Source organism: Phascolarctos cinereus, unplaced genomic scaffold (assembly GCF_003287225.1).
Source record: "Phascolarctos cinereus isolate Bilbo 61053 unplaced genomic scaffold, phaCin_HiC Scaffold_4;HRSCAF=312, whole genome shotgun sequence".
In the NCBI taxonomy this organism is placed as follows: Eukaryota; Metazoa; Chordata; class Mammalia; order Diprotodontia; family Phascolarctidae; genus Phascolarctos; species Phascolarctos cinereus.
In genome coordinates this window covers 624,702,072-624,716,033 of record NW_027555847.1, presented here as the reverse complement: position 1 = coordinate 624,716,033, position 13,962 = coordinate 624,702,072, and the positions used below count along the sequence as shown (strand labels likewise).

General features: G+C 38.7%; 1 protein-coding gene and 1 pseudogene across 1 annotated transcript in view; one reads left to right on the top strand and one right to left on the bottom strand.

The window, feature by feature from the left end:
• Positions 1 to 13,420, bottom strand: part of NSMCE2 (NSE2 SUMO ligase component of SMC5/6 complex) — a 250,892-nt gene extending 237,472 nt beyond the window's left edge. The window contains 2 exon segments of the mRNA XM_020964974.2: positions 13,275 to 13,401; positions 13,403 to 13,420. Coding sequence (XP_020820633.1) covers positions 13,275 to 13,401; positions 13,403 to 13,420 — 145 coding nt within the window.
• On the top strand, positions 3,102 to 3,991 carry LOC110193298 (charged multivesicular body protein 1B1-like; annotated as a pseudogene).
• Positions 13,421 to 13,962: the final 542 nt, after the last annotated feature.

Here is a 13,962-nt window from a genome sequence, read left to right as displayed (position 1 = left end):
TTTGTGTCACCTTTGCCAATTTGCAGTGTGAGGTAAAATCACAGGTGGTTGAGATTTTTTGCACTTCTCTTGGTATTAGTGATTTAGAGCATTATTTTATAGTCATTAATAGTTGGCAATTCTTTTGACAACACTCCTCATAGTCTTTGACCACTTTTTACTGGGGAATGGATTTTGATCATATTTATATAGATGTCTATTGAGATCTATAAACATAAATATCTATACATCTATATATATTTTTCATATATGTGATACATATCACATATTGTTTATGTATCTTAAATACCAAATCCTTATCAGAAAACATTTGATACAAAGGTTTTCTCTTTTATGACTGCTCCCTTATGCTAGGTAAACTAATTTTGTTTCTGTACATTTTAAGTTCCACATAATCAAAGTTATTTATTTTATCTTTTGCAATTTCCTCTATACCTTAATTGGTTAAGAATAGATCTCTTATCCATGGCTATGAAAGGAATAAAATCTGCTTCTCTTCTAAATTTTTAATGTTAGGAACTTTAATATTAAGATATGTCCATTAGTGTATATTACAGTATTTGATGCCAAACTGCTTTCCAGTTTTCCCAGGTTTTATTAGAGACTGTTTTCCTAAGGTTTTTTTTTGGTAGTTATTTGAGATAGGATTTTCCTTTCTATCACTGTCTCCAATGGATTTAACTATCATTTCTTAAATGACCCCAAAATCTATGTATCCAGCCTCAGAGATCTCTCTTCTGAAATCCAGTCCGACATCACAACTGACCACATCACCAGCAGGACATCTCTACCTGAATGAACCCTAGACATATCTAAAACAGAATTTTTTTTTCCTCCCTGCCTCCAAACTCTCCCATCTTTTGAACTTTCTTATTTCTAAGGGCAATAACATCCTCCCAGTTTATCAAGTTCGCAATCTTGGCACCATCCTCAATTCCTCACTCTCACTCACTCCCCATATCCAACCAACTAATTGCCAAATCTTGATTTTTCTACCTCTACATGTTGGTATACAACCTCTTCTCTCACATAGCCACCCCTCTAGGAATGCCTTCATCATGTTCTACCTAGTCTATTATGATAGGTTAAGTGGGCTCACTCCTTACCAAGGCTAGCCCAACTCACTACCTATTAAAGCAATCTGATTCCATCCCATCTCTTCCAACAGATTGCCCCCTCTGTCATCCTCACTCTTTCACTGATTTTCAATCTCTCTCTCTCTCTACTGGCTTATTTCCAACTGCCTATAAACATGCCCATCTCTCCCCCATTCCGAAAAACTCTCACTTGATGTTTCTACCACCACCACCCCCTCAACTCCTTGCCCTTTGTAGCTAAATTCCTTGAAAAGGCCATCTACTACAGTAGATGCCTCCATTTTCTCTCCTCTTACTCTATTCTTAACTTTTTTACAATCTGGCTTCAAACTTCATCATTCTACTGAGAAGTGTTCTTTCCAAAGTTACTAATGATTTCTTAGTTGCCAAATCAAATGGCCTTCTCTCAATCCTCATTCTCCTTTATCTCTCTGCACCTCTGATACTGCTGGTCCCTCTTTCCTCCATAATACTCTATTTTATCTAGGTTTTCAGAATATCACTCTCTCCTAGTTTTCCTCCTCCCTATCTGACTGTTCCTTCTGTCCCCTCTGCTGGATAATCTTGCAGATTATGCCCTCTACTACAGGTGTTCCTCAGGGTTCTATCTGAAAGGCTATTAGAGATTCAAGATCAGAGATCAGCAGACAGCTTGCAGATCTGAGAACCATCAGCATAGACATGGTAATTAAATCCAAGGGAACAAATGAGATCACCAAGTGAAGTAGTATAGAGGGAGAAGAGAAGAGGACCCAGGATAGAATCCTGAGGAACACCTGTTGTAGAAGGCATAATCTGGAAGATTATCCAGCAAACTCTCCTTCCCCTGTTCCAACTACTGACCTCCCTGGTATCCTTTTAAGTTCCAACTAAAATTCCACCTTCTACAGGAAGCCTTCCTCAATGTCTTACTTTCAGTGCCTTCCCTTTGTTATTTCCTATTTATCCTATAAAGCTTGCTTTGTATATATTTGTTTGCATGCTGTCTCCCCCATTAGATTGTAAACTCCTTGGGGATGGGGACTGTCTTCTGTTTCTTTTTGTATCCCCAGCACTTAGCACCACGCCTGGCATATAGTAGGCAACTTAATAAATGTTAACTAATTAATTATCCCCATCTCAAGTCTCTCCCCTTTCTAATCCATTCTCCACTCAGCTGCTAGTGATTTTCCTAAAGCAGGAGGAATCTGACCACGCCACTCTCTTCTTTAATAAACTTCATTGGCTTCCTATTACTTCCAGGATCAAATTCTAAGTCTTCTTTTTGGCAAATAAGATTCTTTACAAACTGGACCCTTGGACAATTTCAGTGAAACCTAGGAAAACACGTGTGAACTGATGCAGAGTAAAGTGAACAAAATTTATATAATAATGCCACAATGACCACAATCCCAGAAAAACAATGATGTATCATGTTATCTACTTACTGACAGAAAGGTGAGGAACTCAGGGTGCAGAATGAGACTTTTTTTAAAAAATATGGCCAATGTGAGAATTTGTTTTACTTCACTATTCATATTTATTACAAGGTTTTTTCTTTTCTTTTTCTAAATGAAAAGGTGGAAAAAGAAAAGAAAAGCAAATTTTGTTCATTGAAAAAATAAATAGGGGCAGCTAGGTGGCACAGTGGATAGAGCACCAGCCCTGGATTCAGGAGGACCTGAGTTCAAATCCAGCCTCAGACACATAACACTTACTAGCTGTGTGACCCTGGGCAAGTCACTTAACCCCATTGCCTAGCCAAAAAAAAAATTAAAAAAATACATAACACAAATGAGAATTTTTTCCAATGTCCCCACCCTACTTTCCCAGTCTTCTCACTCTTTCCTCCCTTTCAAGCACTCTAATAGTCTAGATACTTACTGTTTCTCAAAAAATTCATTCTAGACAGTCTGCTCCATGCAAGTGAAAGCTCAGGAGCTCTAGTGACTTGTAGCCTACAGTCCATGCAGCTCCGATGCCCCATAACCACCCACCACCACCCCCAGGAGAAATGGCTGGACCATGTCAAATATGGAAAAACATCTATTTAACCCGAAGCTTGCTGCTAAAGAGCTTAACAGGATGCCAAAAAAAATGTGACAAAGAAGAAAAAGCTGAAAACACCAAGATTAAAAAGGCCATACAGAAGTTGCATGAATACATGCTAAAAATGCAATGTGCCAGGAAAACCAAACAATTTCTTTTTTTTAATTTTAACAATCATTTCCTTATGTTACACAGCCCCTCCTCCCATACTGAACCCTTCTTTGTGAGAGTGACATAACTGTCCTTCCCTCATTCTACTTTTTTTTTTTTAAGGAGAGACTTCTAAAAGGCAGAGAAGAGATTGAGTTTTTTTTAAGTCAAGTCAATAAGCTTTTCTTTTTTTCAGGCAATTGGGGCTAAGTGACTTGCCCAGGGTCACACAGCTAGTAAGTGTCAAGTGTTTGGTCTGAGGCCAAATTTGAACTCAGTTCCTCCTGACTACAGGGCCAGTGCTCTATCCACTTAGCCGCCCCCCATTAATTTCTTGAGAATGAATGCACGGGTAGATGCTGTAGCAGAGAGAGTTCAGACAGCTGTGACAATTGGAAAGGAATCAATGGCAGGTGTATTTAAGTCTAAAGATGCTACACTGAGGAGCATGAACCCTGAGAAGACATCTGCCTTAATGGATAAATTTGAACACCAGTTTGAAACATTAGATGTTCAAACAAACAGAAGATACTATGAGCAGCATTATAATATTAACAACTCTGCAAAACAAAGTAAATATGCTCCTTCAAGAAATGGCAAATGAAGCAGGCCTTGACCTCAACATGGAGCTCCCACAGGGTCCAACTGGTTCTGTTGCTTCAAAAGAACAGGTCAAACTATCATAGAGTCTTGCCCACCTCCATGATCAAGTGTAACACAAAGAACTTGATGCTGCTCTGTCTGTGTGTGTGTGTGTGTGTGTGTGTGTGTGTGTGCATGTGTGTGCGTGTGTGTGTGTGTGTGTGTGTGTGTGTGTGTGTGTGTGTGTAGAGAACACTCTCGGTAGAACAAGATGCTTTGGGCTTGCAGGTCTTTACAAATATGATAAGAAGTTCCAAGGAGCTAACATTCTTACTGGACTTCGTAATTCTGAACTATATAGGTTGAAATGTGAAGGATGTCTTTCATAAGCGTCTTAGGTTAAAACTAGAGTTTAACTCATTCTGTTCAAAGTATCTTCATTAAACATTGAGTCAAAGGGGCAGCTAGGTGGCGCAGTTGATAAAGCACTGGCCCTGCAGTCAGGAGGACCTGAGTTCAAATCCAGCCTCAGACACATAACACTTACTAGCTGTGGGACTCTGGGCAAGTCACTCAGCCCAAATGCCTCACCAAAAAAACAAAAAATAAATAGTGAGTCAAAATTCTAGTACCACAACACTTCATCTCCCATTTAGAAATATTAGTTATTAAGTTAAAACTTTGTAAATCCCATGTTCTTTTTATCTTTGCAGAACTGAGATATTAAAAAAAAAAAGCAGAAATGGCATAGGGCAGGAGAATCTCTCTCTCATTTGCTCACGTGGCCTAAAACACATCATTCCCTATTTTGGGATGAATAGTACCATGTGCATGTTGGTTTGCTTTCAGTCTGTATTCATATTTTAAGGTTAGATTATCATATGCATTTTCACACCATATTCTGACTCTGTGTGTGTGTGTGTGTGTGTGTGTGTGTGTGTGTGTGTGTGTGTGTTTCTCTAAAATCTTCATGAGATGATCATCTTCATCCATAATCACCTGGAAAAAAGTGACACATTACTTCATTTGCAGGAAAGATTAAGACTCATTTGCATTTGCTGTTTGCAAGATCTGGTGGTTAACTCACAGCCATATTTGGACTTCCATACTTCTCTCTCCAATAAAATAATAAAGTTGAGAAATTGTCCTGTCAGATTTTTATTAGCCAATATTTTTACACCAATTTACACAGAACTCTTACCATGCACATTCCGAGGGACTATTGATGATTCATTCAAGGAAAACCCTGACCTGTTGTTTTCTTTTAAGCAAGAATTTCAAGAACAAAGAAATCAGTAGTATTATCCTTGAAGCTAAATACGTTAGTCCAATATGTCTTACAGCAGCACCTCATTATTAATTGGAATCTTCAGTGGATTGGGAGATTTTAAGTTTGGCCATACAAACAACATAAACACTCATCTAGTCAAGTGGATGTTAAAATAGTTTAGGGGTATTTTGAGTAGGAATGAGAGAGGACTGAGTCACTGAATTTTGTTGCCCAAGTATCCATTCAGCCTCTTTGAATGGCCACTTAAGTTATTAAAATGTGCAATTTTAACACATAGCTATGACGTTTTAATTTAGTGGGCACAAAATGATGGTCAAACAGTGAATTATTAATACATTGTGGCAAGTATACAAATGGAGGTTGAATGAGTACAGTGAATTGGGAAGGGGTATGTGTGTGGGGGGTGGGTGTAGTTTATCCCCCTAAAGAGAGATTTCCCATAAAAGAATTCCATTGCTGTTTTTTCCAAATAAGAAAGTTTTATTGCAGAATGATTCTCCGTGTTGTGAGTCACAAAGGCATTCAAAGTGCAATTACAAGAGCCTTTTGCCAGACCCTTCTTAAACAAGTGTTACCCATTCACCCAAAATATTTTCTACTGCAAATGAGAGTGTGTTTGAATGAAAAATACATGAACAAGTAAATGCAATGAGAAATAACTGTGTTGTCTATTATTAAGCACTAGGCTCCATATACAAGTTTCTTGGTGTGTGACTAGGGGGTGTTTCTGTCTCCATGTGGACAGCCTGTATTTTGTTAAATGAGTGATTTTTTTTTCTCTGTATGAAAGTGGTTGGTGTATTTGTTTCTATTGAAATTTTCTAGGGAGACAGAGAAAAGAATTATCATAGACAGAAATACCCATGAAGTATAAACTCTCCTTATTTTCCACTGTTGAAGTATGTAACTTATTCTTTTGACTTGGATAAAAAGATTATAATTAAAAATCTGTTAACCTGAAAAAAACTTCACTCCATCTCCCTTTTGTGTCTTTGGATTGGCCATCCTCCATGCTAAGAATGCTCTCCCTTTTCACCTCTGCCTCTTCATATCCCAGTTTCAGCTTGAGGGCCACCTTCTTCAGCAGTTCTTCTAGTCTCCCCTAACACTACAGCCTTCCCCTCTATAGTTACCTTCTTTCTACTCTGTATGGCTAACTCCTCCATAAGTATATAAGCTCCTTCAGTGCAGACACTACTTAGTTGGTTTTGCTTTTCTCTCTATCAGTACTTAGCAAAGTGTGGTAATATAGTAAGTACTTAATAAATGCTTCCTTAATTGATTTCCCTAAGCCCACCCCTTTTCCTAATTTCCCCTATTTCTTGTCCAGGGCACCACCACTCTTCCATTTGTACAAGTTCCAACCTTGAAGTCATTCTTTATTCTTCAATCTCCATAACCAACTCCCATATCCAGTCAGTTGCCAAGTCCTATCAATTCTACCTCTTCAATATCTCTCACATTCTTCTCTTCATTCACACTGCAATCATACAAGTCTAGGCCTTCATTAATCTTCAAGGGGCTATTACATTGCCTCCTAATTTGTGTTCCTACAGCCAGCTTCTTGCCTTTTAAATCCACCCCTCCTCATTGCTGCCAAACTTTTATTCCTAAAGGACTTGTCTGACCAAGGAGATCTGTCTACTCAAGAATCTTCACTAGCTCCCTACTGCCTCTAGGATAAAATACAAATACCCATAACTGACACTTAAAACCCCTCAAAATCTCACTCCAACCTATCTTCTCATTCTACTTACACATTACTCTCCCTCTCACTCTAGCAAAAACTGGTCTCCCTGAAGTTCCCTATAAGTGATACTCTAATGCTGAATCTGCATATGCCTGGAATGGTCCCCTTTCTCACTGCTACCTCTTGGAACTCTTAGCTCCCTTGAGGTCTTAGCTCCAACAAGAGGCCTTTTCTGATTTCCCCAGTTGTAAATACTCCCCTCCCCACTGGGAAAAACAAAATCTTGTACATACTTTTGTGTATTAACTTTTTCCATATTTACATTTTTTACATATTTACATTTTACATATTTGTGTATATTTACTTATCTGCATACATGATGTTCTCTGTGCTGGTCCCCCCTACTCAGCACACTGGGATCTTACATTTGGCAACTATTTCATTTTTCCTTTTTGTCTCTGTATCCTGGGCACTTACCATAATGTCTCACACATAGTTGACATCTAATATGCTTGCTAATTTAATGTATATTAAGTTGAAGTGAATTGAAACAGATGGTTAGTAAAGATCTAAAAAAGAAAAGCAGTGATTACAAAGAGCAATTACAATTCATGACAAACTTTATTCCCTTTTTTGATAGTGCTACCAAAGTGGCAGATTGGAAGAGTTCTATAGTTATAGTCTACCTAGATTTTAGCAAAAGATTAATAAAGTAACTCAAGCTACTCTTATAGAAAAGATGGAAAGTTATGGGTGAGACAATAGTACAATTATGTTCAGAACTAACTGAACAGTTGAACTCAAAGACTACTCATTAATTTTTTTATGTCAACTCTGAAGTAAATATCCAGTAAGGTGCTTTCCCACCTCTCCCCCAGGGATCTGTGTTTGGATCTATTCTAATATTGTTATTAATGATGTGAGTAGCAACATGGACCACCATCTCTACAAATTCTTTTGATAATATAAAGCTAGGAAGGATAGTTAACCCAAAATATGACAGGATGCAAAAAGATTTTGATGGGCTAGAATAGTGAGCTGCATCTAGTAAGATGAAATTTAATATGGACAAATGTAAAAGTTTATATTTACATTAAAAAAGTCAACTTCATAAGTCCAAGATGAAAAATGCATTGGGGGGGAGGGCGCACAGGGAATAGGCCTGCCACAGGGGCAGGAAAGCTATAACTAAGGTAGGGCAGACAGAGCTTTGAACCAGGATAGATAATTTAGAAGGTACAAATAACATGTTCCTGGAAGCATTTCCAAAAGGCCAACCTTTCAGGGGCAGCTAGGTGACACACAGATAGAGCACAGGTCTTGAATTCAGGAGGACCTGAATTCAAAACCAGCCTCAGACACATAACACCTACTAGCTATGTGACCCTGAGCAAGTCACTTAACCCCACTGCCCAGTCAAAAAAAAAAAGGAAAAAAAAAAGGGCAACCTTTCCTCTCTTGTCAAGCTAGACCTGTAAAGCGGTGTTATATCCTTACCTCCCACAAGGCCTCAAAGACTTGTCTTCTTTTTCCCCTTCCCAGTGTTGCCCAGCATCAGCAGCTTGTTTCCTCCCCTTACCCCAATGCTGGTCAACAGAGGACCTTACTCCCCTGCTAAGCTTCTCCCCTGATTAGTGGAAGTGTGCTTCTCCCCAAGGAGGACAACAGCAAGTTCCATGGTTGAATAAAAGTATCACTGACCTAGAGCTGTAAGGATTTTCACAGGCTAGTAGTTGGGGCTCCTCTAATCCTAGAAAGCAAGGAGGAAGCAGGAATCCTTGGTGTCAGGCTTGGAGGTAGAACACACCTTTGACAAGAGGTGTGCTAGGACTGAGCTGTACCACTCTACTGAGTGGGAAATAACTCTCCTGCCTATACCTACACTCACTCTGAAAATAACTACCATATACCTAAAACCAAATACAATACTCCATATGTGTTCTAATCAGGGCAAAACATAAAAAAGATGATCTTCTTATTTGTGGAATCCATGTCCTCTTGGTGTAGCTGAAAATTACAACTGCTTTTGTGGCTACTATATCAAAATGTTGAGTCACATTGAGATTGTTGTTCACTAAACACCCAAATCCTTTTCAGGCTGCTATTTAGCCATGCCTCAACCATCTTGTACTTTTGAAGTGGTTTTCTGAACCCACACCTAAGAGCTTATATTAATCTCTACTGAATTCCATTTTATTAGATTAGGACCAATCTTTATCCTGTCAAAATCTTTTTTGAATCCCATGTCCTCCAACTCAAGTAAACAATAATTTATTAAGTGCCTACTATGTGCCAGGCACTATGCCAAGCATGAGGCATACACAAAAAGGTTAAAAAATATTCCTTGCTCCCAGACAACATGAAAAGAAGTACATATAAACAAGATTTTGTTGTTGTTCAGTCATTTCAGGCATGTGTGACTCTTTGTGACCCCCTTTGGGGTTCTCCTGGCAAAAGACACTGGAGTGGTTTGCCATTTCCTTCTTCAGCTCATTTTACAGATGAGGAAACTAAGGCAAACAAGGTTAAGTGACTTGCCCAAGGTCACACAGCTAGTAAGTGCCTGAGACTGGACTTGAATTCAGGGCTTCCTGACTCCAGGCATGATGCTCTATCCACTGTGCAACCTAGCTGCCCTACAAACAAGATTATATATAAAGATTAAACTGGAGATAATCTCAAAGGAAGGCATTAGCATCATAGGAAAATAAGGCAGGCTTCCTACAAAAGGTGCAATTTTATCTGAAATTTAAAGGAAACCAGGAATCCAGCAGGCAGAGATGAAGAGGGACAGCAATACAGGTATGGGGGACATCCAGTGACAATACACAGAATTGGGAGAGTTGTGTCAGGAACATCAAGGAGGCCAGTGTCACTGGATCAGAGTACACGGGAGTGACTAAGGCATAAGAAGATTGAAAATGTAGGGCAAGGCCAGGCTGTGACAGACTTCAAAAGCCAACAGATGACTGAATATTTAATTCTGCAGGAAAGTGGGAGCCACTGGAGTTAAACATATTGGTAACATGGTCAGACCTGTGTTTCAGGAAGATCATTTTGACACAGAAAGAGGCAGCGACACCAACCAGAAACCTATTACAATAGTCCAAGCATGAAGTGGAGAAAGCCTTCACCAGGGCAGGCAGCAGTGGGAATGGAGAAAAGGAGGTATATACAAGAGATATTATGAAGGCAGAACTGACAGAATTGACAGTTCCAGAGGACTAATGATGGAAGATGCTACACCTCCTGATGGAAAGATGAAGACATATACAGTGAGACATTTTTTTTCTGCTACACTCAGCCTCTTTCAGCCAACTAAGAAGCTTTGATGATTCAGAATGACATAATTGCATGATGCCCTTTGCTAGGATTCCTGCTGTTTATTTCTCTGCAGGCTTCAGAGGGGTCTAAGAGCTGGAACTGAGACCCTACTCCTAGTATCTAAGGCTGCTGTGGGTGCTTCTGAACTTGCTTCCCAGTATAAAGCCCAGTGCCTTCCACTGCTCCCTACCCAGGAAAAGCACCAATCCCTCTCAGTGTGCCCTAGAATTGGGACCCAGGACTGGGAGTGGGCAACATCGGCACCTGTTCTGACAACACTGGTACTCTGATACAGTCTAGGAGTTCTTCTTGCTCCAGGGCACAGCTTCCCGTGGGCACTGGAGTGCTCTGCAAACATATTCTTCACTAAACCCTGTTGACAGTGTCTACAGACATCTCTGACTCCTTCAGACAACCTTGACTGGGAAAATGCCACTTTTCCTTGGATTTCCCCATCAGGATTCAGTCTAGCACATTTTGTAGATCTGTTTGGAGAAATTTTGGGGGGAGCTCACTGTATTGTTTCCTGCCACACCATCTTGGGACTGTCTTTCCCAGAGATTTTTTAAAATAATATTTTATTTTATTCCCAATTACATGTAAAAACAATTTTCAGTATTTGTTTTTTTTAATTCTGAGTTCCACATTCCCTCCTTCCATCTCTGAGATGATAAACAATTTAAAACTGTTAAACACACGCAATCATGCAAAACATATTTCTATATTAGCCATGTTGTGAAAGAAAACACAGACAAAAAAATACCATGAGAAAAATAGACAAAGTGAAAAATAGTATGCTTCAACTGGCATTCAGACTCCATCAGTTCTTTCTCAGGAACTGGATAACATTTCATCATAAGTTCTTTGGAACTGTCTTGGATCACTGTATTGCTAAGAATAACTAAGTAATTCTCAGTTAATCATCATACAACATTGCTGTTACTGTATATAATGTTGTATTGGTTCTGCTCACTTCACTTTGCTTCAGTTCATGTAAGACTTTCCAGGTTTTGCTGAAATCATCCAGCTTGTCATTTCTTATAGCACAATAGTATTCCATTACAATCATATACCACAACTTGTTCAGCCATTCTCCAATGATGGGCATCCCCTCAATTTCCAATTCTTCCCCACCATAAAAAGAGCTGCTATAAATATTTTTGTACAACTAGGTCCTCCCCTCCCTGCCTTTTTTAATCTCTTTGGAATACAAACCTAGTAGTGGTATTGCTGGATCAAAAAGTATGCACAATTTTATAGCCCTTTAGGCATAGTTCCAAATTTTTCTCCAAAGCAGCTGGATCAGTTCACAGCTCCACCAACATTGTCTCAATTTTCCCATATCCCTTCCAACATTTATCATTTTTCTTTTCTATCATAATAGCCAATCTGATAGGTGCAATGTGGTACCTCACAGCTGTTTTAATTTGCATTTCTCTAATCAACAGCAATATAGAGCATTTTTTCATATGACTATAGATAGCTTTGATTTCTTCGTCTGAAAACTGCCTGTTCATAATCCTTAACAATTTATCTACTGGTTCCCAGAGACTGTCAATGATCAAATCAGGTCATTGAAACATGCTTTATTTCCATCTCTTAGGTAAATTTCTTAACCTTTGTGACATGAAGCATACTGATAGATCATGCTGTAATATCTCATCTCCATCTCAGAATTTCTATAATTCTACAACACTGTGCTACTTGGTAAATCACTTTACTTAACAGCATTTATTTCTGCCTCAATGGGGACAAAAATTCTAAAAGCAAAAAAATTTTTTTGCATCAGAAGACCTAGATTTCAATCCTAATTTCATATAGGTGTTTTCACACCTATATTACTATTTGTGTAACCATGGGCATTCATTCCTCTAAGGTTTAGTTTGTTCATTTGTAATATGAGGGAGCTTAATTAGATGCTCCCTAAGGTCTCTCTAGCACTTTGATCCAAACAACAAATAGTCCTAGGATGGGTGGAAAAGGAGATTAGAACTCACTGCCTTGTGGCTCTTCTCACACTGATCCTAAGTAGGTAGATGTTCTCTGGCAGCACTGGGCCCAAGTGAAAAAGGATGGCAGAATTCAACCTGAAAGAGACCTTAAAGGCCAACCCATTCTTTTTACAGGTGAGGAAACTGAAGTTGGGAGAGGCTAAATGACCTGCCTTCAACCATACAGCTAATAATAAGTGAGGCAGTTAGAAACAAAAGGGATAAAGAGCTGGACCTGGAGTCTGCAAGACCTAAGTTCAATACTCAAATACTTACAAGCTGTGTGACCCTGGGCAAGTCACTTAACCTTCATCTACTTCAATTTCTTCATCTGTAAAATGAGAATAATAATAGCACCTGCTTCCCAGGGTTATTGTGAGAATAAAATGAGGCAATATTTGTAAAGAAAATGCTTTGCAAACACTGAAGTACTATATACATGTGAGCTTTTATTATTATCTTGTTGACCTAGCTTCCCACTCTGGCTCAACCCATTCTAGCTTCTCTCTTCTTCAGTACTTCAGCACTACCTCCCTTGTTATCATGAGTCCACATGGCTTATAACGGAAACAAAACCTACATCTTGCTTTGAGTTGTAAAGATATGAAGTGTACCAGAAAGCATAAATAAATGTACTTTTTGTAAGAAAATCTGATTAGAAGTTGAGTCATCCTAAGGTTCTAAACCGTGATTTAAAATAAATGAACCTTAATCACAAAAAGTAAACACAAATTAATAGGGCAATAGAAATACCTAAAGACTACAGATATAGGTATAATACGGCTGAGCAAATTACTAAGAGACTGTGTAGGGGTACAGTCAGCTGGTTAACAAAATAGGACAAATGAAAGCAACAATTTTTATTAAGCATCCACCATGCAACATGGACAGGAATTTTCAAAGGCAATTTTTGGGGCAGAGATAAAGTGTTCCCCAAAGGCATTTCAGCCTAACAAATAAATCTAAGTACTTCATATTCTCATGTATCTTTCATTCAGTGCCATTTCAGGGAGGAAAAAAATTCCACCTTCAAAATCAATTACAACATAAAATAATCAGACAAACTGAAATATATATCACACTCCAAAATAAAAACAAATATATTTTGAAGTATTACTTACTCTGAGTTGCCACAAGATCCAGGGCAGTATTAGTGACACTTTGCATTCCAGCAACAATATAAGCCTCACAGTTTTTCAGGTTGCTGAGAGCATTGTCCACATTGTTGACGAAAATCCAAGGAAAATCATTCCGAATTCTCTGGCATCCTGAAATTGTTACCTGTATTTTAAAAAAAAATGTTTATGTGTGTGTGTATATACATACATACATATATGTGTGTGTGTGTATGTATGTGTGTGTGTATCTCTTTAAGAAATAAAGTATTGAATACACAAAGAGGAAAAAATGCCTAAATGAATGCATGTGAAGCCCTAACACTTCCCATATTAAGAAATACTAGAGAGCAAGCATTAACTGAGCACATACTAAATGCCAGACACTAAGCTAGGCCTGTACAACATACAGTCCGGGGCCCGACTGCAACCCACCTAAGGATTTCCGGCAGTCAGAGAAAAATGTAGAGGATGTAAAAGAAAATAAAGATGTAACAAGTGCTTTATTCATGTCTTGATTAACCCACCTTCCACTAGTTACTATATTGCGCATCATCTAACTCGGCAGGTGAGTTGCCACTATACACTCTCTACTACGTGTCTCATTAGTCTGTCTCTAGTCTGAGAGGTTCGAGAGTCATATCTTTTCACTGTGTTTTCAGTTGTTACTAAACGTAAACAGTAAGAAAACCTG